The sequence below is a fragment of the Ammospiza nelsoni genome, chromosome 7, assembly GCF_027579445.1.
Source record: "Ammospiza nelsoni isolate bAmmNel1 chromosome 7, bAmmNel1.pri, whole genome shotgun sequence".
NCBI lineage: Eukaryota > Metazoa > Chordata > Aves > Passeriformes > Passerellidae > Ammospiza > Ammospiza nelsoni.
Window position 1 is genome coordinate 25,496,312 of NC_080639.1, and position 20,666 is coordinate 25,516,977.

General features: G+C 48.9%; 1 protein-coding gene across 1 annotated transcript in view; it reads right to left on the minus strand.

Moving 5' to 3' along the window:
• Nucleotides 1-12,451, minus strand: part of IGFBP2 (insulin like growth factor binding protein 2) — a 55,620-nt gene extending 43,169 nt beyond the window's left edge. Inside the window, exon 1 of the mRNA XM_059476224.1 lies at nt 12,052-12,451. Within this exon, the coding sequence (XP_059332207.1) occupies nt 12,052-12,451 (400 nt within the window). The remainder of the gene's footprint in view (nt 1-12,051) is intronic.
• Between the last annotated feature and the right edge of the window lie 8,215 nt (nt 12,452-20,666).

Below are 20,666 nucleotides of genomic sequence, written 5' to 3' on the forward strand. Positions count from 1 at the left end.
CTTATCCTATTCCAGCTAAAGACCTGCATCTTGGCCTTCACAAGGGCCAAGAAAAGCCCTGCACATTTTCTTTAGAAAGGAGCACAACAGTGAAAAGCCCCCAGTAGGAGAGTTTTCCTTTCAGTCTGACCTGGACCGTCCTGGGCATCCGCCACGAGGGCACAGCCACCGGGAGCCAGCTCGCCCGCTCAGAGAGGAGAAAAGGGAAGTTAATTTTTGCAGCCAAAAGAAAATAGGGAATTCTTTTCAGATGGCAGGAATGTAACCGTGACATTTAGTCACTTGCTATTTCTGTTTCCCCGGCTATGTCTCTCCACAGGAAAGCCCCTGGACAGAAGCACCCTCCAGGCAGCATTGCAACATGTGTGTCCTCAAATTCTGGTGTCTAATCCCACTTCTGTGGCCCCCATGTCAGGTCCTTGGGATATAGGGGTGGTTTTGGGGAGATTCAGTCTCACTCTCCCTGTGCCTTGTCTGGCTTAAACAGATGCATGTGTCTGGGAAAAGGGCAAACCTGCAATTCTGGCCCAGGGTCTGACCCCAGCTGAGAACAGCACAGCTCCACTCTCTCCAGGACATGTCAGCCAGGACAGGATGGCAGCACTGCCCTTGCATCTGCACTGGGCTCAGATCAGAGGGGAACCAACACCTCTCCAGCTCTGAAATGCAGCCGTTAATTCTGTCACAATGGGAAATCACATTTGCTCCGGGTTAAGCTGTGATTATGGGTGACCCTTTCCAAAGGCTTTGCAGCACGCCCAGCCTAACTCTACCACAGGAGCAGTCTGATCTGCACTGTCCTAGTCCCTGCCAGGCTCTGGCTACATGTCCTTCAGGCATAGTGCATGCTTCCACAGCTGGAGAAAGGAGAGCATCCCAGCTGGGGTGACTCCACTACAGGGCAGGCTGCACACCTTGCACAAGGTACTGGTGTCAGGCAGTCAGCCCAGCTCAGGTCACAATTTCAGGGATTTCCAAAGCTCAGCCCAGTGTGCTGGCTGCTCACAGAGATACCTTTGTTACTGTCTGACTGCACTAATTCCAGCCTTGCATTGCAGGCTCCTTCTGCTGCCTCACAACCTGAAGTCCAATCCATCCACAGCTATTTCTTGGGAAAACTTTGGTAACTTCCCTCATCTGATGGGAGTCCACTGCTTCAACAGCAGAGTTGCAAAATCTTAATGTAGGCTGCACACTGGTTGTCAGGATGTGGTTTGCATGGCAGTGGGCAGCCTGTAGTGGAGTGTAAACATTCCCACAGGAGCATTCATACACTCAACACTGAGCTTGATATCCATCTTAAACATGATGATGATGGAAGACAAGCAAGATGCATCACTTAACTGCCAAAAATGCCATTTCATCACAGGATGCCATGGAGGGAATGTGCATTCAGTTGATTATCCACACACAGGCAGGGAAAAGCAAAAGAGAAGAACTGGAAAAAAAAATGCACAGCAAAGCACACACTCAGTTAAATATTTATGGGGGCCACTGCATTTCAATTACAAGCAGTTTTTTAGGTCAGCTGAGACATTTTAGTTCTGCTAGGGCAGATCAGCTCCAGGGGACAGGATACTGCTGACAACGACAAGCCAGAGGCTCAACCCTCTTAGCACACCCTGTAGCTAAGGATAAAAACAGATCTGGGCAGGGCTGTTCTTCCACTGGGCACAGCCCAAGAGATGGGACCTCCCTTCTCACCACAGCTGAAGCCTCAAGACACAGGACTGATGTACACAGACATCACTGTGGGTTTGTCTGCCCTGCTGGAAGTCAGGGCAGCTCACCAAAAAATGAAGACACCTTTGTGAGCAGCCAGCAGACCAGGCTGTGCTTCGGAAATCCCTGAAATCGTGGGCTGAGCAGTATCAGCAGCATGATGGGTTTCCATAGCACTGTTCCCACCTCTCAAGGCTCACTCCAAACTCTTTTCGTGAATCCCCAGTTTGTGCATCGCTGGCTGTCACCCAAGGCCAGATTATGAATGTGACAGACATTCGGCCAGGATCACCTACTGCCCTGTCATACCTTCAGTGCAGTCTGAATTGGCAAAGGTCAGTTTCAGATGTGCAGGAGCAGACTAAGAGTAAGGTAAGTAAGGTAAGAAATCCTTGAAATCAGCGTGATAAACAGAATAAGCAGAAAAATGAAGGAAAGCAGTGACTGAAATCTACAACAAACATTATTAGAACAACAGAAGCTTTCCACTCATCTGAGATTAGAAGAAATTATGTCAGCATTTGCATTTTTTACTCTTTGTACAGGCACATTTTGTTAATGCTGGAAATTCTGTGTTTCAGTCCTTGTTAGCTCATTTGGCAATAGTCCAGGATAAGGGTCACAATTCTCAAGAGAGTTGATCAGAAACCATACCACTCTGTGCCGTGGGACCTGCAGGAACTTTGCCACCTCACTGGTCAGCCTTCTCATGTTGAACTCCCTTCATCCAAAAAGCACAAGCCAAGCCTGGATCACAAAGGTGGGGCTGAGCAGAAAGGACGGGTCGGACTCAAAATGAGTCCATCCAACCACAGTATCTGCAGCAATGTTCATAAAGCAAACACTGGAATGACCAGCAAGCAGTACACCTGCCCTTACCAGCAGGGCAAATCTCAAGACAACATCAGCACTTCTAAAAAGGGATTAATAAAATCACACTGAGTCCATGCACAACATTTGTTTAAAACCATGTGAGAGGTGGTAAATTTCTGCAGGCTGACCCCCCACAAACCTAAGCAAGGGAAAATTATTGGCTCTGGGTTCCCAAAATATTTACTCAGTCTAACATTACTATGACTACACTCAATCAAATATTTCCAAAGTCCCATGCCACCACAACTCAAGTGCAGAGCACCCTTTCACAAGGGTACTTCCAAGTACTTCACTGCCATAAAAGCCAACAGTGTCCTTGCAAGGTAGGAAACCCATTCTAATGGGGAGAGGAGGCTGAAATGCACAGCCTTCACTGTGCAACGTCCAAGGGTCAGATCTGAACACAGCATCAAACTGAAATTGTGTGAGTAATTACAAAGCCTAGATGAACAGACTAAACTGAGCAGGGAATAAGAGGATGAGAGAAGACTGAGTCGTGGAGCAGGCAGGGGTGTTTAAGTGGCTGCAATTGATCTAAAACTCAAGTTTAGATCTCATCTGGCCAAAAGCCACAGCTTGGGAAACACATCTGGTGGAGGATGTCAGTATACTCTGTGTGTATCCTCACAAAGGCTTGCAATACCAGTGCTTATTTTTAGTACTATTTCCATTTCTTCATGTAATGAGTTCAGTGTTTCAGGCAGCCCTGGAGAAGCAGGAAGGACAAGTCCTGTAATAAGACTAATTAATTCATGTGGAATTTCTACCCACTATTGTGAAAGTGGACAAATTCCTCACTTCTGAAAGGCTGCCCAAGTGGCCATTAATCTAGCTGTGGTCACAAGCAGGATTCCTGTGGCCTCCTGCAACACCCAACCAGCCCCCGGGACAGAGCCTGCAGAAACCAAAGTGGATGTTGTGATTTCCTCACACCGACTCCCACAGCCCGAGTTTTACTACACAAGACAGTTGCTTCAGAGGGCTTCATGCCAAATTCCTCCCCATGCCCACAGACCAACCATGCCTCAGTTATGTACAGAGACATCTAGACCTTCCTAGCCCAAAACAGGCATTTTGGCTTTATTCAAAGCTCAGTAGACCAGTTGCTTTCCACCTGCCCAGTCTTGGCCATGCTCTCAGCAACAGGTGCTCTGAAAGGAACAGGGCACCAAGTTTGTCCTGAAGACATCTGAAGCTGTGTTCCCACCACCCAGCTGGGTGTGTGAGGCAGCTGAGCTTTACAGGTCCCATCTGCAGGCAGTGGGAAGCTGGGCTCCTCTGCAGAGAAAGAATCTAATCAACCAAAATCCCTTGGTGCACAAGAATTAATGGAATCTGAAAGCTTGGGGTGACAGGGTGTGTGGGGTCTGGCAAGGAAAAAAAGGAGAGAATACACTGATTTTAGTTACTAAAATCAACAATAACAAAATGACTCAGAATTCCCACCGTGAGCTGGCCTGTAAGAAGGCAACATTTTGCTCCAGTCTCACTTTTCTCTCCCAGCCCCAGACTGCTCTTTAAATTCAGTGATGAATTGGTGGGTTAGCCTCTAATTAGTACCTGTACTGCTGACCCAGCATCCTGTCCCAGGAATGGCAATAGTCCCTAAACACCACTAGAAAACCAGATCTTCTGCTCCAATGATCTCTGTAATAGTCTGTAACAACCTGGATTTCTGCCTAAACAAAATCCTACCCAAACCACCCCTGCAGAAGCCATAGAAGCAGTCCTGTTCATTATGGCCAAAAGAAGAGGAACACTACCAGTCAACAACTCACCAGTCAGCTCAGACTGAGCAGCAAGCACTCTTGAAGAAATGGATGTCAGATGCTCACTCTTTTCTTGTTGGAAAACAGCAAGGAGAAAACAAGGGAAGGAAGGCTTCAATCTCCTCACCAAGCCAAGAGAAATTCATCAGCTCGGACTAAGCCTTCTACAGCTAGCCAGGAGAGCTGAGAGCAGACTTCTGGCGGAAGCCTGACCAGCAACATCATACCGGGAAATCTCGCTGTAGTCTGGAGCAAAAATACTGGGCAAAGCTTTATGAATTTTCATTATATTACAGGACATGTAATCCCACACATGTTGTTATGCAAGTGAGTGCAGTGTGTCAATGTTGTAGACATCCTGCAGCAGAAGGACAAGCTGCAAGGGCTCAAAGACACCTCTCTAAAATAGCCTCCAGCCAGTAAGGTGTTGAAAATATTATAAATTTCAAGGGCAGAGCATTAGAAATACCGTCATCCCACCTGAGCTGGTTTATCTGCAGAAAACAGAAAAAGCAGGGATTTCAACACAGTCCAATTCCCACCAGTGCTTTGTGTCACTCTCAATTACAGTCCAGAATGAAATACCAAGAAATCATTCCTTGCAGCCGGCAGAATTAATGGGATCTTTGACTACAGAGAGCACCAGCCAAGAGGCACAGTGCAGCTTTCTTCAGAATAAAAGCTGCAATGTCAGAGGACAGTTCAAGGCTTATAAAAGTGACCTGATGTCTCCCAGAATTTCAGTCCATAACAAAGGCATGTAATTCCTGATCCTTTCCTTTCTTAAACAATTTATTTCTACCATAAGCTGATGCAACAAGAGACTTCATCTTTCTCACTAAATGACATGTCTGGCAAAGCACTGAGCAGAAATCAATCAATAATGCAATTACAAATGCTGGGCTGCAGCAAAGCTCTGATAACTGTTCACTAACCCTTTTTTCCTCAGCCTTTACCTAGGATAGCCATCACATCACGTGTTCTTGTAATTGGGTGTCAACTCAACCTTTAATGAGGTCATGCTTGGCGCTTGTGAATGAGAAACACCTTCCAGCTTGCTGGCAGTGACTGCTGAAAGTAGGCAGAGATGTTTCAGTCAGACTTGGTCTACTGAAGGTAATTTGTCTTTGTAGAAAGAATAATAAGACTAGATTTGAAATCTGATAAATTGGCAGAAAACTCATCCTTCCAGAAAAGTGAAGATTTGGTTGGGTAAATTTCTTATCATGAATCTGTGGGTCCAAACAAAAACGAAGACCTGTATGACAGAGCATGAGAAATGTGCACGGGGAATAAAGTGGCACGAGGCTGCCACGACATCAGCTCAGCAGAATGATCTGCACAATATGTTAGAACTGCTAGCAAGGATTTTTCCTTCTCTCCCAAGTCCAGAGCAGGGCCATGCAGCATGGTCAGCCCCCCAGTCCCACAGCACACTCAGCACTCGTGAGGCACCATGTTGTTGCACACATGTACTACAGCTCCCTCCCACGGGAAGACACTAATGCAGGCCTCACGACTAACCTGCCCCTTCTGGCAGACACAAACAGTCAAAGAGAACAAATTGGAAAGCACAATGTGTTCAGTATGTGCTGCTAAAGGGCACCCTCACAGGGACACTGATTCCATAGGGACACTGATTCCAGCAGCACCTCCCCAGAGGAGAGCCAGGATGAAGATGGGTGGAAGTGATAGTGGAAGTGCAAGCAATGGCAATGGATTTGCATCTCTCTAGTACAGAAAAGGTCTGCTAAGCAGACACTTAATCACAGTTACATATCTCACCCCAATTTAAGGAAAGAAAACAGGAATTCTTACGCCTGAAAATGCAATACACCACCAAACTCAGCCTTCCTCCTGTAACAGAAATGCTTTATACAGCATCTTTACATTCTACCTTGGTCTTTCTCTTATTCTGTCTGCTTAGAGCAAAAGATCCTCCCTGAAGGAGTCCCAGCAGGAAAGGCAGATGTCACCATGTTCAGAAAGCTTAGAATTGTCTAATCCAAATAGAAATTTAAAAAATCCATCAAGAAAACTACTGTTTCTCCTAGCTCCATAGCTCAGAACACATGACCAGGAAAAGCAGGTACAGGAATGCTGCTAGCTGCTGGGATGAAACCCTGCCTTCACAAATCCAGCTGTGTTTGTGGATAACAGCGACAGCTACCCATCGGGCAGATAAATTAGACCCAGATGATACTGCAGCCAGGTCTAGTACAGAGCCATACACAAAGACACCTCTCACATTCCAGTTTTCACTGTTTTGCCTCCTGAATTGTTTATCTCAGCTCAATTCCTGGATGTGGATAAAACAAACGACATGGACTTTCTCACAGACGGGGCTTCTTGCTGTTCCCTTGACAAATACCATACTCAGTGAGTATAAGCCTGAAATCCAGAGGAAAGGAAACAACTGCAAAGGGCAAGAAGGAAACAGATCATTTGCCAAGGGACAGCATGAAAACACATTTCTGCTTTGGGTCAGAGCCTTGAAATCTTCCCAGGCTTCCCTCTCCCTCCAAACCACCATTTTCACACCACGGCAAACTCCAGTGGGACTGTGGAAGGGGGTAGCATTATTTTCAATAAGCTGCTTCACAAAGGTGTTATTTATTGTCTTAAAAGATAATAAATACTTAAATACTTAAAAGACGACCAGGTTAGCTCTTGACCAGACACAGCTGCCTCAGATGAGCCTGAAGCCCTGGTCCACCTCCTGGCAAAGCCCCAGAGGCAATGAGGACAGATGAACTGTGTGGTTTTCTTATTCACCTATAATCCCTACAGCTGTTCCTAATTGCATTTGACTTTTAATAATTTCTTCCAAGGCAAGGAGCTGTGCAGATGTTCAGCTAATCCTGGGCAGAGCCGCTGCAGTGGCTATGGACATAGTAACACACCCCTGTGGATCTGGGTCTGGTAGTCAGCTTCCCTGGTGTGTGGTAATGCCCAAGCTTGCACAAATCGGGCTGAAAGCCTGACTGCTGCACCCATAACTAACCTCCCTCTTGCTCGTGTGCTTCCAGCACAGGATGTGGGGGCACTCACAGCCTGGCTCTCCTCTGCTCCTCAGCCATGTTTTAGCAATGCAGTACTTTTAGGACATCCACTGCTGCATCGGACCCACCAGCTTGACTGACAGGGTCAGAAGCTGTGGGGGCGGAAGGACAGATACACACATGCACATGCAGATCATGACGGATCCTTCATTTCCTTATAAAAGCAAGAGAAAAGCAGAAGTCTTCCTGGCAATTCAGTAGAAATGAAAAATGCATTCATAGCATTACTGGCATGGTTTTCAAGTTGCTGTTAAAATTCCAGTTACATTATGCTACCTCCAACCTCAGAGTATTCTGTGTTTTCAAGCAATACATTAAACTGTCTTTTAGCAGCTGCCTGCCAAGGGGAAATGAAGGTTTTGACATCTGACCTGTAAGGAAGGATGTGTGGCATTTGGAGCTACCCAAATAAGGATTTTAGCTGGATGCTAAAACAAGCTGTGTTTTTAACAGTTAACTATTTTGACACTGTTTTCGTGTCATGGGAGTTCAAAGTGGAGACTCTGGTCAGGTGAGTGAGGCAACTCCAGACCTTTAAGTTCAAGTTTGCTTGCAGCCACATTCTTTTCACAGCTCTCTTTCCCTTTGGAAAGGTTACTTTGCACTGGCATGGACTGAAAAAACACATTAGTTTTAATAAGTAAGTGAGATTCCAAAGCAGGACTCATTAGCTAGCAGTGGGCTCTGAGATGTATCCCACTAAATTAGTACAAGTATCCCAACAACAAAGTAATGCTACAAACACAATTGAACTGAATTGGCAAAGGGAAAAAAAATCCCTTCAACTGGTCAGCTTTGAACAGTGGCTCAAGAAACATTTTTTAAGAGTGGAACAAGTTTTATTCCAAGGATCTTGTCTCCATTAGGAGAAAATATGTACTTCAACTATTCTCATAGCTTGGGTAAAACAATCTAGGGCATTTGCCGACATCACTGAGATCTGCCCTGCTCCACCTCTTAGCATAAGTTCCCACCTGGAAACAGTACTTGGCATCCTGCTGGGCACCCTGCTGCACCTTAAGCCAGTTCAGGTCATTGACCTGACACTTGTTTTTTAAGGCTAGCTTGCAGCAGGACTATCTCCTGAACCAGCCTGCTCTGACATAACGTGAGAGCTGAACCAGCAGAAGGAAGGGCAAAGGACATGGAAGCTGAGAGTTAGACAACACCACACAAGCCCCTGATTCCAGTTCATCATGGCTAAAACAGAAGGCAGGATCCCCACCCTCTGGCTGAGACTGGAGGGTTTGAAAGACCCCAGTGCTACCTAAAATGCCTCTCAAATCACACTGTGTCTACAAGACCCATATGGCCACCTTAGCCCTGTTTTGAATAGAGGGTGGCTGCAGGGACTAAGATATTTTCTGCCAGGACACAGACTAACACAATGAGAAGACAGTCCTCACTCTGCTCCCTGTGTCCTGGAGGACCTTGGGCACATCATTTACACCATCTGCAAAACACTGTGATAATCTTGCTGAGGTGCTGAGAGAATAAGCACACTCAAGACGAGCTCTGCACACACAGTAACAATTCTGTCCCCAGGTCAGGCGGTTCCAGTCAGAAGTACAGGAATTTGTTACACCATGACCCGAAACAAACTGCAATGGAATGAGGTCCAGAGGCACCAGAACTACCTAAAAGGCCCTGATCCCTGTAGATGCTGAGTCTCCACCTCACTCCCACCACTGATGGGGGTTGATGCACTCGCCTCCCCTGGGAGGGAAGAAGTTCTCAGACTGATTTCCACAGACTGCTGCTGTTTTGTTCCAACATTCCCAACATCTCCAAAATACCCAAAGCCTCTTGTGCAATGAGCAACATCCCTTGCTCCTTAGCTACATGGTGGTTTATGTTACTTTCCGCCTACAACCATTTCAGGATTGGCTTTACAGACCTTAGTGGAAGACTAAACAATGCTGGAGCCATAGCAGGAGAATTTGCAGAGTTTTATTCCTTGTTTCATTTCGGCAATCCTTCTGCCTCTCATCAGGGACAAAAAAACTTGCCAACCTCTTAATTTAGGAATAGCACGAGCTCTGCATTCCAGTCCTGAATCAGCCAAAGGAGCCTTTTCAAGCTGGAAAGGGGAAAAAGGGTAAATACCTTTAAGCACATTTTAAAAGGAAAAGAAAAAAGGCACCACAAAACCAACCACACCAAAAAGCCCTCAACACCTGCTTTTTGCAGGCAAAAACTTGCTCTTGGGGCACTCTCGAAACTGGCTTAACATCAGCATTTGAAAGCAAATTCCAGTCCCTGCTCTTTTGGGTGCCAGAGTGCTTTCCCTCTCACTGCTTAAAACTAAAAGCAAACTCAGCTCCCTCATATATGTTTAGCAAACAAGTGCAGATGGGATCAAAGATGGCAGTCTAAAGGGAACAGTATCAAGTGAAGCTGGCAGATTCGGATTTTGTTTTTGTTGTTGTTTTGGTTGGGATTTTTTTTTCCTAATGGCTACAATAACCTGTTAAAAGTTTTGTAATCTGAAGAGCACAAACCCTTTTCTGGATGTCCAAGCTCCTCTGCCAAGACATGCTCAACTGTGAATATTCCAGCTGCATGTTTCACATCACGCTGGTTAAGGATGTGCCAGTATTTTGATTATTCACCCCCTATGGATATTGCAGAACACCACATACATTATAGGGTTCTCTACAGTGTGCTATTTGTGTGTGTGTGTATTATCCACAGAGATACAATCAAATAAATCACACTCATTGTAAAGGAATAAAGATATTCCAATCAAACAAAATGCTGAGTGAAGTTAACATAATTCTGAATTAAAGTCTGTAAAAGAAAAAAAAGAAGCACTAACTCAGAAAATCACCTCTCAGCCCATCATTGCAATGCCCTCCACCCACCCCAACTTTTTGTAAAAGCATAAGCCTGGAAGTCAGTGCCAAATTCCTTAAATCTAAATGCCCTTGGCTTCTTCTGGAGAGTCTAAAATTCATTCCCTTGACACTTATACTCTGTAGTCAAGGAAGATTTTGCATTAACATTGTTCTCCAGAGTCCTGGCTCTCCACAGCCCTTCACAGCTGGGCAAGGGAGCAAGGACAGGAGAGGGGACAGGAGTGGGGACAGCAGCAGTCACAGCCTGGCTGTGTGAAGCAGCCGCTTGAAACGTGCAAAGTTCTCCGTGCTGCTCTTTTTCCTTTACTGCGCTCTCTCCATCTCTCCTCCTCGAGCGGAGCAGCATGCACAGGTACCCTGAGGAGCATGCACAGGTACCCTGAGGAGCATGCACAGGTACCTGGCTGCATTCCCATCCCCAAGAGAGGGAAGCCAAGAGGTACAGCCCGGTCCAGAGCGCTTTTAAATCAAGCCTCAAGAGGGAAGGGAGGGAGTTCAAAGTCGTGCTGCTGAACTAGTTATGCAAACAGGGTCAAGAAGCCAAGTTACAGCCAGGGGAGCAAAACCAGCAAGGAGGCAGAAGTCAAGGAGGGGTGATTACAAAGGAGAAAGTGCTAGTGTTAATTTCCAGAGCTGATTTGTCAATTCAGTCGATTGCACGGGAGAGGAGGCATTAATAAATCCCAGCACTGCTGTACCGGCAACCCGAAGAGCGCTCCCTCCCACGGCAATCACAGCAACAGGTCAGGAGCCTGTTGGTGTCCCTGTGCCCGAGGCTGTGTCCCCGGGAGGCATTCCTCTTGTCCCTGCACCCAGTTCCCGGAGAAGGAGAGCCTGAGGGGGCCAGGACCCCCACGGGAGCTGGCAGAGGTCACCTCATCTCCAAAGCGGACTCTGCTGGAAGGGTGGCCATAGGGAACGGGTTCTTCACATAGCAGTCCCTCAGCCTCCCCCTTCTCACCAGGCAGCACATGGTCCTCCCACACCACCTCTCTCCTTATCTGTGGGGCATCCATCACCCTTCAGGGTGGTTTCATTCTTCCACCAAACACAAATCTGAACGCTCACTTCTCTCTGCTCCCCAAAGGACCCTCCCTATCTCTCAGCTGCATCTCCACAAAGTTCACCCGTATCTGCTCCCATGGTGGGTTTTTTCTCCTAAAAGACCCCAACCTCCAGCCTGCCCCCTGGAGCAGTCCCTGCATTCCCCCTCGCCCCCCGCGTTACATTCCACCCCTGGGGTTCCTGCCCCATACCAAGCAAACCTCTCTAAGCCCGAAGTAACTGCACCCCCGAACACCCCATTATGCCCACCTCAGGGATGCTCTCATGCTTTTTCCCTCCTCCAGCCCCTTTCATTCCCTCCCTCTTTGTGCTTCCCTGGACTTACTCTCGCTCCTCTCCCGCAGGGATCCCTCATGTCTGCCCTCCCGCGGGGTCGCTCTGCCCCGGGAGGACCCCCTTGATTCCCCTTTAGGATTCCTTTGTCCCCTGGACGTTCCGCCACCCCGGTGCTGCCCCGGCACACGTTCCCAAGGGCGGGGTGTCCAGCGCCCACCTGTCCCCAGCGCCCGGTAGCCGGTGAGCGATGCACGGTGCACTGTCCCCAGCGCCCGAAGCCCGGACGGCGGTGCCCAGTCCCAGGTCCCCGGGGCGCAGTGCCCGGTCCCTGGCGCGCCGCGCAGAGCGCTCGGTGCCCCGTCCCCGGTGCGCGGCTCCCGGCGCGCCGTGACGGACCCGCGGAGGCCGGGGCCGGGCGCTGCTCACCTGCGGGGCGCTCGGCGCTGGCGCCGTACTCGGCCGTGTCGCGGCGGCGGGCGCAGGTGCCCTGTCCCTGCACCAGGGCTTGCAGGGGCAGCTCGGCGCCGGGGTCGGGGTAGCAGCGCAAACCGGCGGCGCAGCGCGGCGTGTAGACACCGCACGCCTCGGCCTCCAGGCGGGCGCACACCGGGCAGCAGCCGCAGCCCGGCTCCCGCACCAGCTCGGGGCAGGGCGGGCGGGCGGCCGGGGGGCAGGCGGCCAGGCGCTCCGCCGTGCAGGGCGGGCAGCGGAACAGCACCTCGGGCAGCGCCGGCCCCGCCAGCGCCAGCGCCGCCGCCGCCGCCGCCAGCAGCAGCCGCGGCCAGGCGGCCCGCGCCGCGCCGCGCCCGACCCCGCCGAGCGCCATGGCGGGACTGACGGGCGGCGGGGCCGGCAGGTGGACGCGCCGCTCGGCCCCCCGGCGGGGCGGCGCGGGGCGGAGAGGAGAGGAGCGGAGCGGAACCAGGCGGCGTGGCACGGCCCAGCAAGGCACGGCACAGCCCGGCGAGACACAGCACGGTACAGCACAGCACGCCTCGGCTCGGCTCGGCGCGGTGTCGGACTGAGAGGAGCTGAGCGGAGCTGAGCGGGGCCGGGCGCGCCGCGCCGCTGCTGGGTCCTAGAGCCGCCCCCGCGCCCGCCCCCGTTCCCCTGCGGGGGTCGGGGCTGTCCCTCCCGGTGGGGAGCGGCGATCAGACCCAGAGTGGGCTGGGGCCAGCCGCACACGGGATTGGGGATGAGCCAGAGAGGAATGGGGAGTCTGACCGACACGGGGCGAGGGCCTACTGTAGTGGGAGACACATCCCTCTGGGGATGGGGGTCTGCCCGCTGAATACGGCGGAGCTAAACACGACGGGAACCAAGACCCGCCTCACAGACACACCTGGAACAGGGAGGGATGGAGATCCCACCCCACCAGAGGGCTGGGGACGTGCCTCACAGCACGTGCTCCGAGAGGGGGAACTGGGTGATCTCCACACCCCCAACAGCGAGGGGAGCTGGGGGGTTAAGCAAGGGCCCGCTCTCACCCTGCTGCCACAAAAGGGCCAGGCCTGGCACAAGCGGCCTCATTTCAATCCAGGTGCCACCATGGGCATGGGGGCTGACACCTGAACTCAGGGACAGTCCCGACACCCAGTTGCTCACCTAATGTTGGTCCTGGGAGCCACCATGCCTCCATAGAAACAGGAGCCTGCAGTTGGGAGAGACCTCTTGGAGACCCAGCGCTCCATGCCCATAGGGATGCCCCAAGTCTTCAGCCTGGCTGCCCACAGGGTATTTTGCCTCCTGATCAAATTACAGCTGACTCAGCACCTCCATGTGGAACTGCCTCATGAAGGTAACCAAAAGTGGGGTACAACCAGAGGCACAAAAACAGAGGTCTCTGAGCTTTGGGCGTTTTGGTATGAAATGCCCATTTTAAAGCCTATCACACTCCTTTTCCTGCTGTCCAACTGCCACAGGCTACACAGAAGATTTTAACTACAAGGGGTGTTACACAGAGGTGACATTTTTTTCTGTAATAAAAAAAAATAGTAACAACAAAGTCAAGGGAATGCAACTGAGCTAATGAAACTGGAAAACTCAGTTAATATCTTTGTGGAGTGTATGGTTAAAGTCAGGCACTGAGGCAGCCTGAGTTCCCTCAGCCACAGGAAAAATGACAGCTTTGGAGCATTTAAAATTTGGTGGTATAATTTCTTGTTGTTCTGGTTTTATTTTTTTTCAAATTAAGAAAAATACAGAACGCTGCTGTTGACAACTCGCACAACACAACTTTTGGCACAGGATTACTCGCGGCTCTGGAGTTATACAACAACATGTTTGTTTGTGAGATTGATGACTGCAGGGTTGGTTGATGGACTGCAGCGTTCAGCATGCTCTGTGAAATCTGTGATATGTCCTGGGACTGAGTATGCAGTCCCAACCCAGTCCCTGGGTCTTCCCAAACAATAACTCAGGTTTTACAAGAGTTTAATCAAGCATGGTCAATTTCTCTGTCTGCCCATCATGCTGCAGATACCTTGCCATAGAGGAGCTACCCACTTGCTTTAGTTTTTAAAGCACACCATTGCTTTTTTGCACCTTGCTTAAGCTGGACACTGATGTTAACCAGCTTCATTTCCCTTTGGAAAGTATCCAGTTGTTTTTGGGGTCCCTGTGGCAGTAGCACTTATTGCTCTGAGTGCAGGGGACTCTGAAATTCCAAGCCAACCAACATATTCCCCTGAAATTTCAAGCAAATAATGGAGAGATTTTTATTCTACTTTATGTTACAAAATATCATTTTATATTACAGAACCCAAATTTTAGCCTGGGTGACTTGAGAAAGTCTCTTCCAGAAGACAAAAAGAAAAATAAATGCAGTGAAAATGCACAGCAGAGGATTTGCAATTGTTACTCCCACAAATCTCGAAGTGGGAAAATGGGATGCACAGCCCTGCATACCAGCAGCCCTTCAAAAGCCTCCCTTTTAAACAGATTTCCCAGCAGATGTTCAATAGAAAATGGAGCAAATTATTTTCACTGCACACTTACAACTTCTCGGGGATAGCGAGAAGGAGGCTCTCGGTACCTTTTTTATGATCTGCTGTTGACTTCACTAATGACTCACATTTGGTTCCAATGAGATATTTTCATATGACTAATGAATCTATATTTGGAGGCGTAAGAGGGTTTGGCTAATTATCTGTTGCAGTCAGTTAAATATTCCAAGTATTCAAAGTAGGTTTTCTTCCAGTGGCAAATGTTATGCCCTCGCAGTCTGTCTTCTGGTGCTTTAAAAGAGCCCAGAACTTTGACTCGCACCAAGCTGACATCTGGGTTTCTGCATGTGTAAGCACAAGAGATGGCCTGAACTTAATTATACAGCAAACCAACCCTGTGTTTTTTAGGTGGCCAATAGGTCATTGCCCAAGGGACGATTTAAACCCGATTTTTCAACAGCACTTGATGCTTGCAGCGGCCCATTTTGCTGGGGGCATTTACTGGGATGCCATTAATAACTCCTGGCAAGGGCAAATTCCTTCTAAGCGCCGTTGTGTAGGCTGCTTGTGCTCAAATCATTTTTCCACAGGGAGGGCTCGAAATCTGATGAGAGAAGGGAAGGTGGAGAGGAGGGGGTGAGAAGGGGCTCGGCTGGCTCAGCTGCCTGAATTGCAGAAGGACATTAAACATAATGATCCTGTAGGGAAAGAAACCGTACTTAGCTCAGATGTGGGAACGAGCCAGGATTTCCTGTTCATATGCCTCTTTAGTAGGTGCTCGGGCTGTTCTCCTTTTATCACCGTCATTTTCTTTGTCTGCCACTAAAGCAATAACACCGGTGCAGATACAATGGATCAGATGTTCCTCCTGCCCCTGCTGCTGCAGCCCTGGGCTGGGAGACCTCTCTGTGCTGCTCTCCAACTCCAGCAGAACAATAAAGAAGATTTTACAGCTGTTATGGGGATGGGGGAGGCAGGGAGGCAGAGGGAAACAGCTTGAGTGCCCATGGCCAGCTATAATTTCTCCAGTGGGTCTTTGCTGACAGTTTTAGGATTAACAAGTGAGCTCTGTTCCCAAGCATTTACCCCTCTGGATAAGCTGGCCTGTTTGTTCTCAAGGGTTTATTTTACCCTACAAAATATGGCATTGCCAAACACATGTAGGCTTGTTCCTAGAAAGGCAAGTTATAGCTGAAGCTGCATCTCACACAGGCTTTAGCCCTTGGAATTGTTTGGAAATGCTACAGTATTCCTCCGACCCTTTTCAGGGCAGTTTTTTCCCACAGACGCGCTGGTTGATTCTTTTATGGCTCTGTCCTTTGTCAGGGATGAATTAGGAAAAATAAACTCACAAACAAAAAGTGGAGGCCCAGCACGGAGATCCTCTTGCTACCAATGATTAAGAAGTATTTTACAGCTCTGAGTGCGTGGGGGGAGAAAACAAAGTGCCCTTCTGCCTTTTTCTTTCCCTCATTTTTTCTTCATGGGTAATGGGGCATGGGGGAGGGGGGAAAGAAAAAAAAAGTCAAGAAGATTAAAACAGTGTTTTAATTATTTTTAAAGTCCTCCTTTTCAGTAGACTGACACAAAGTGCTTTATGGTAGGTGCTGGAGAAAGTCTCCTGAGTGCCAGAGCTGGCATGATGAGGGGCAGGTGATGACACAGGGGAGGCTGTGAGGAGAAAGGTTGGGATTGATGTATTTGCACCTCCACTTTCTGTTTGTGAGTTTATTTTTCCTAGCTCATCCTTGACAAAGGACAGAGCCATAAAAGAATATTGCCTTCTCCCTGGAAATTCAGTGAAGCTCGGCCATTAGTAAAAGGTACTGGGAGGTAGGAATTGCCTTTGTCTCACAGTGAAGCACATCAAAGTGGAACAACATCCCCATTCCTTCATCCCCATTCCTTCCCAGGGGGTGCCAGGGGAACATGACCAAGGCCAGAGTCGGTAGCAAGGGCAGAAGGAGCTCTGCCCTGCCCTCTGCCCCTGCAGGGGGGACCTTTACTCCCCCTCAAAAGGAGCACTAATCCAGGCTGCTGGATCCAGCCATGGAGTTGGCCCTCTGTCCCTCTCTCCACACTCCCCAGGACTGTAGGTCCCAATGCCAGCCCCATGCTGCCTTGTTCTGCCTTCAGCCACCCCAGTTCAGTAACTTTGCTCATTGAATTAGGGTGGTGCCAGTGAGCTCAGCAGGGCCCTGCAGGGAGGAGGGAGGCACTGGCAAGACCCTCTTGTTCCATCCTGCCCACAGCTGCTGCCCAAGGCAATCACACAATAAACAGCAAGCTTTCAAGGAAAAAAGGAATGACCCAGAAATGAGTTCCCAGCGTCACATCTTCTCCCCCAAAACTCATCAGCATGTTTCACACTTCCATCAGCACTTGTTCTCTGGAGCCTGCTTGGCTCCCATGCAAGGGTTTCAGGTACCCCACACGCTCCTGCAGCTCTGATCCACACCCATAGCTCTGCTGCTCCACAGGTCACACTCAGAGGTAGGTCTGGACCTGCCTGATGCCCCAGGCACCCCTCTCCATCCTTATATTGTTTTCTCCAGGTGCATCAGCACAGCCAGGGTTCAGATGTCAGCAGAAGGGTCAATTATAGGCCACTTTATTTACATTCACCCTATCTGAAATGTTTTTAGAGCAGCCCTAAATGCATTATCTTTGAGCCTGATCCAGTAATTATGAATGCTTAGGAATGGTCCAGGCTAGTTTGTTTAGGTTTCTCCAGCACTGATTAGAGATTAGCAGAGCTGAAACCACCCATTAGCTGGAAGGCATAAAGCAATGGTGATTCTCATGCTAAGGGGCCAGGTGCTCAGTACTTACCCATGTCCCAGGCACCACTGCTCTCCTGCAGGGCTGCAGGGCAGAGGGGCAGCGTGTCACAAGTTTGTCTGGTCTGCAGTTGCCATACAGAGCAGAGGCTTGGACACCCCATAGTGACTCCCCACTCATCCCTAAGCTTCTCTCAAAGATGCCTTCATTAGTTGCAGGTGTCTAAAACACTTTGAACCCAAGCAACTGACCAGGAAGAGGTAAGGAAAAAAGTTTCAATATTGACCCAGGCAGATTAGGCACAGTGGCTTAGCTTATAGAGATGATAAAACAAAAGCAGAGAGGATTTATGTGGAGACTGCCCTTGATTTCTGCAGATACCAGAATAATTGCTCTTGGAAGAGGACCTGGCAAGGAGATGTAGCTGAGGAAGGGCAAGGAAGAGCCAAGGTAGCAGTGCATCTTTGCAGAGATATTCCTACTTTAAACAAATCTGTTTGAAGTGGGCCTTGGGTGGCTAAAGGACCTAGTACTGTACACAGCTTCTTTATTACAGTTTCCCAGTGGCAGTTCTCAGGATATCAGCAGAAGGTGACTTGTTTACAAAGATCTAGATTCTTAGTGGCTTTACAGACATCACAAAATTCCAGCTGTAACTTAGAGGGAATGGGGACTAGTACTGTTCATATTTGGTGACTAACAGCCCTTACCTGAGGACCTGTTCTTTTGGCCTCAGAGACCTTTCCTCTCCAGACCACTCCACCATGATTTCCCTTCAGTAGTAGGAGGAATGCTTCCAAAGACTCACGTGCCTGGGTGTAAGAGCCACCACAATCCATACACCCACCGAGTCTTCCAATGATCCATGGTTTCCATGGGGATTTAGGTCCCAAGATAAAAGTTAGATTAAAAATCCCTTTGTTTCAATGAGTCCAGATGCTAAAGGGTCCAGCTTCTCGGAGAGGGCCGGGACAGCCTCCCAGGCCCTGGAATAGCGAATGGACAATATTCCCCTGACAGATATAAGAACCCAAAGATCCTTTTGACATTTGCATTGACAAATTTCCCATCAGTGCCTGGTACCCCTTGAGCAGGGCAGCAGGATGAAAGCATTTCAAAGTACACATAGATGCTTAAGAATTTTGTTAGCAGCATCAGCCAACATTTCCACTTGCTTTGTATTTGCTGTTGGAAAAGTAATAACAGCTTTGGAGAACCTACTCAGGAGAGAAAACAGCTCTTTTCTAGGCACCATGCTGGGATACTGCTTTGAGTAACAACATTGCATGCAGGAATGGAGTGGAAAGGAGCTGCAACCCCAGGGAGAGCAGGGATTGCTTACATGAGTCCACAGAAAGTGCTTGGATGGAACAGGATGAAGGAAAGGAAAGTGTAGTGTGAGTACATATTAAGAAAGGACTCCAGCTGCTGGTCTCTAGCTGCCTATGTCAAAGCCTCCTCAGGGAAGTAACTTTATTCGTCTCATGGGACAAATAAAACAAGTACTGGAAGAAACACAGGGAACAGTCGTGTTTTGGCTGGGGCAAGACAGGCCATTCAGATCTTGACTCAGAGCACAGAGCTCTCCTAGGGCAAGAGAAGTGTTTGAAGGTATGCTGACATTTATGTCTAGCACAAAGGAAACCCCAGCACTAAAAGTCCTCTGGCTGTTGAAGAACAGGAGCTACTCCAGGACTAGGGAACACACAGCACTGCAGTGCCTTTAACCCCCTACCAACTTCTTAAACAAGAATTTCTCCCATCCCATTTCCCTGGCCCTGGATCTACACCTCTCCTGACTCAATTCTGGATATGTGGCCAAGGCAGAAGATGGAGCCAAGAACAGAAGGGAGAGAGCATCTTGCAGGAACAGGCCCTCATCCTACACCTCTCCAGGACCTAGATAAATTCCATCCCACCTTTGACTCTGCTCAGTAGCAGAAACACCTGTAAAGGACCTTGGGGCGACACCAACTCTGCCCTTCTGCCTCCAGACAGAACCCCTTGCCCTCTTCAGCAGCAGCATAGGAGAAAGACTGAGGAACCAGCCCTGTAGAAAAGTGTCCAGGGGCCAGCAGAAAAGCACAGGGCCTCAACTCACAGTGTTTAATCATGTGCTTTAAAGCACACTACCTGTCAAGACAGGTGTGGGAGGGGATGATCTGGGTGATCTCATCCCAGGGTAGCACAATGAGCCCTCCTGCACTGGTGCAGCCCTGCTGAGACAGCCAGGCAGCCTGAGACACTCCTACAGCAGTGAGTCTTTCCATTTCTTCAGTATGTTTATATGTACCAGCCTAAGAACACAAGCACTGACATGCAGCCCACAAGCAAGACCCCTTCTGCACCATTCTCTCCAAGCATCACTCACTGCTGGTTTCTGGCTTGCTTCTCCGGACCCTCTCTGTGACAGAGGAGGAGCTGCACTAACAAACTCTTCACTTTCTTGCTGGTGTGGACACCCTGCCAAAGAAAAGGCATCACTGAAGTAAGAAGTTTGGGCCACCACTGCCCAAGGCTATATATTTCTTCCATCCCAAGAAAAAGTCCCCTAGTAACCCCACAAACCTATACCTCCAGGAATCCCCCACCTAAAGCAAACAGATGCTGTGCAGAGCACACTGTTCAGCTAGAGACATACAGAGTTTCCTTTCAGAGCTGCAAAAGGTTGCCTCAGCATCTGTTCTGATCCAGTTTTGAGTATCTCCAGCCACTCTGGGCTAAACCACTCTCCCTCTGAAATTATTTTCTTTTTATTGAGACAGAACTTCCCTCACAGCAGCTTGCCCCTGTTGTTTCTTGTCCATTTGTGGTGCATCTCTGAGGAAGAGACTTGCTCCATCCTATCTGAACCCTCCCTTTGGAGAGTCAAATACAGCAATTGGCTCTTGCCCTCTCTTCTCCACGTTGAACAAACACAGCCCACAGCCTCTCTTCATCACTTGCCCTCACATGCTAGTAATTAACCAGACCTTTTATTAAAGATTCTTGTATCTCATTCAGCAGTAGAGCATGATTTTAGGTTTATAGCTCTGTGTCTAGTTCCAAGAATATTTTACTGGCCTGATGTACAAAGATGCTTAAACCTTAAAATGAAATAATCTCTGCTGCAGAGCAAAGCTTGCTAATTAACCCTTCACACAAAATCATTACAGCTAAAGTCTCAACACATGAGCACCAGCATAGCTCAATGGAAGGGCAGGGGGCTTTTAGGAGGATAGCAGGAGGGATCCAGATCACGGGTTTGCCCGGACATCTGAGCTGCATGAGCCAAGCTCTATCATGTTGCTTTGAAAGCAAGCAGACATTAAAGCT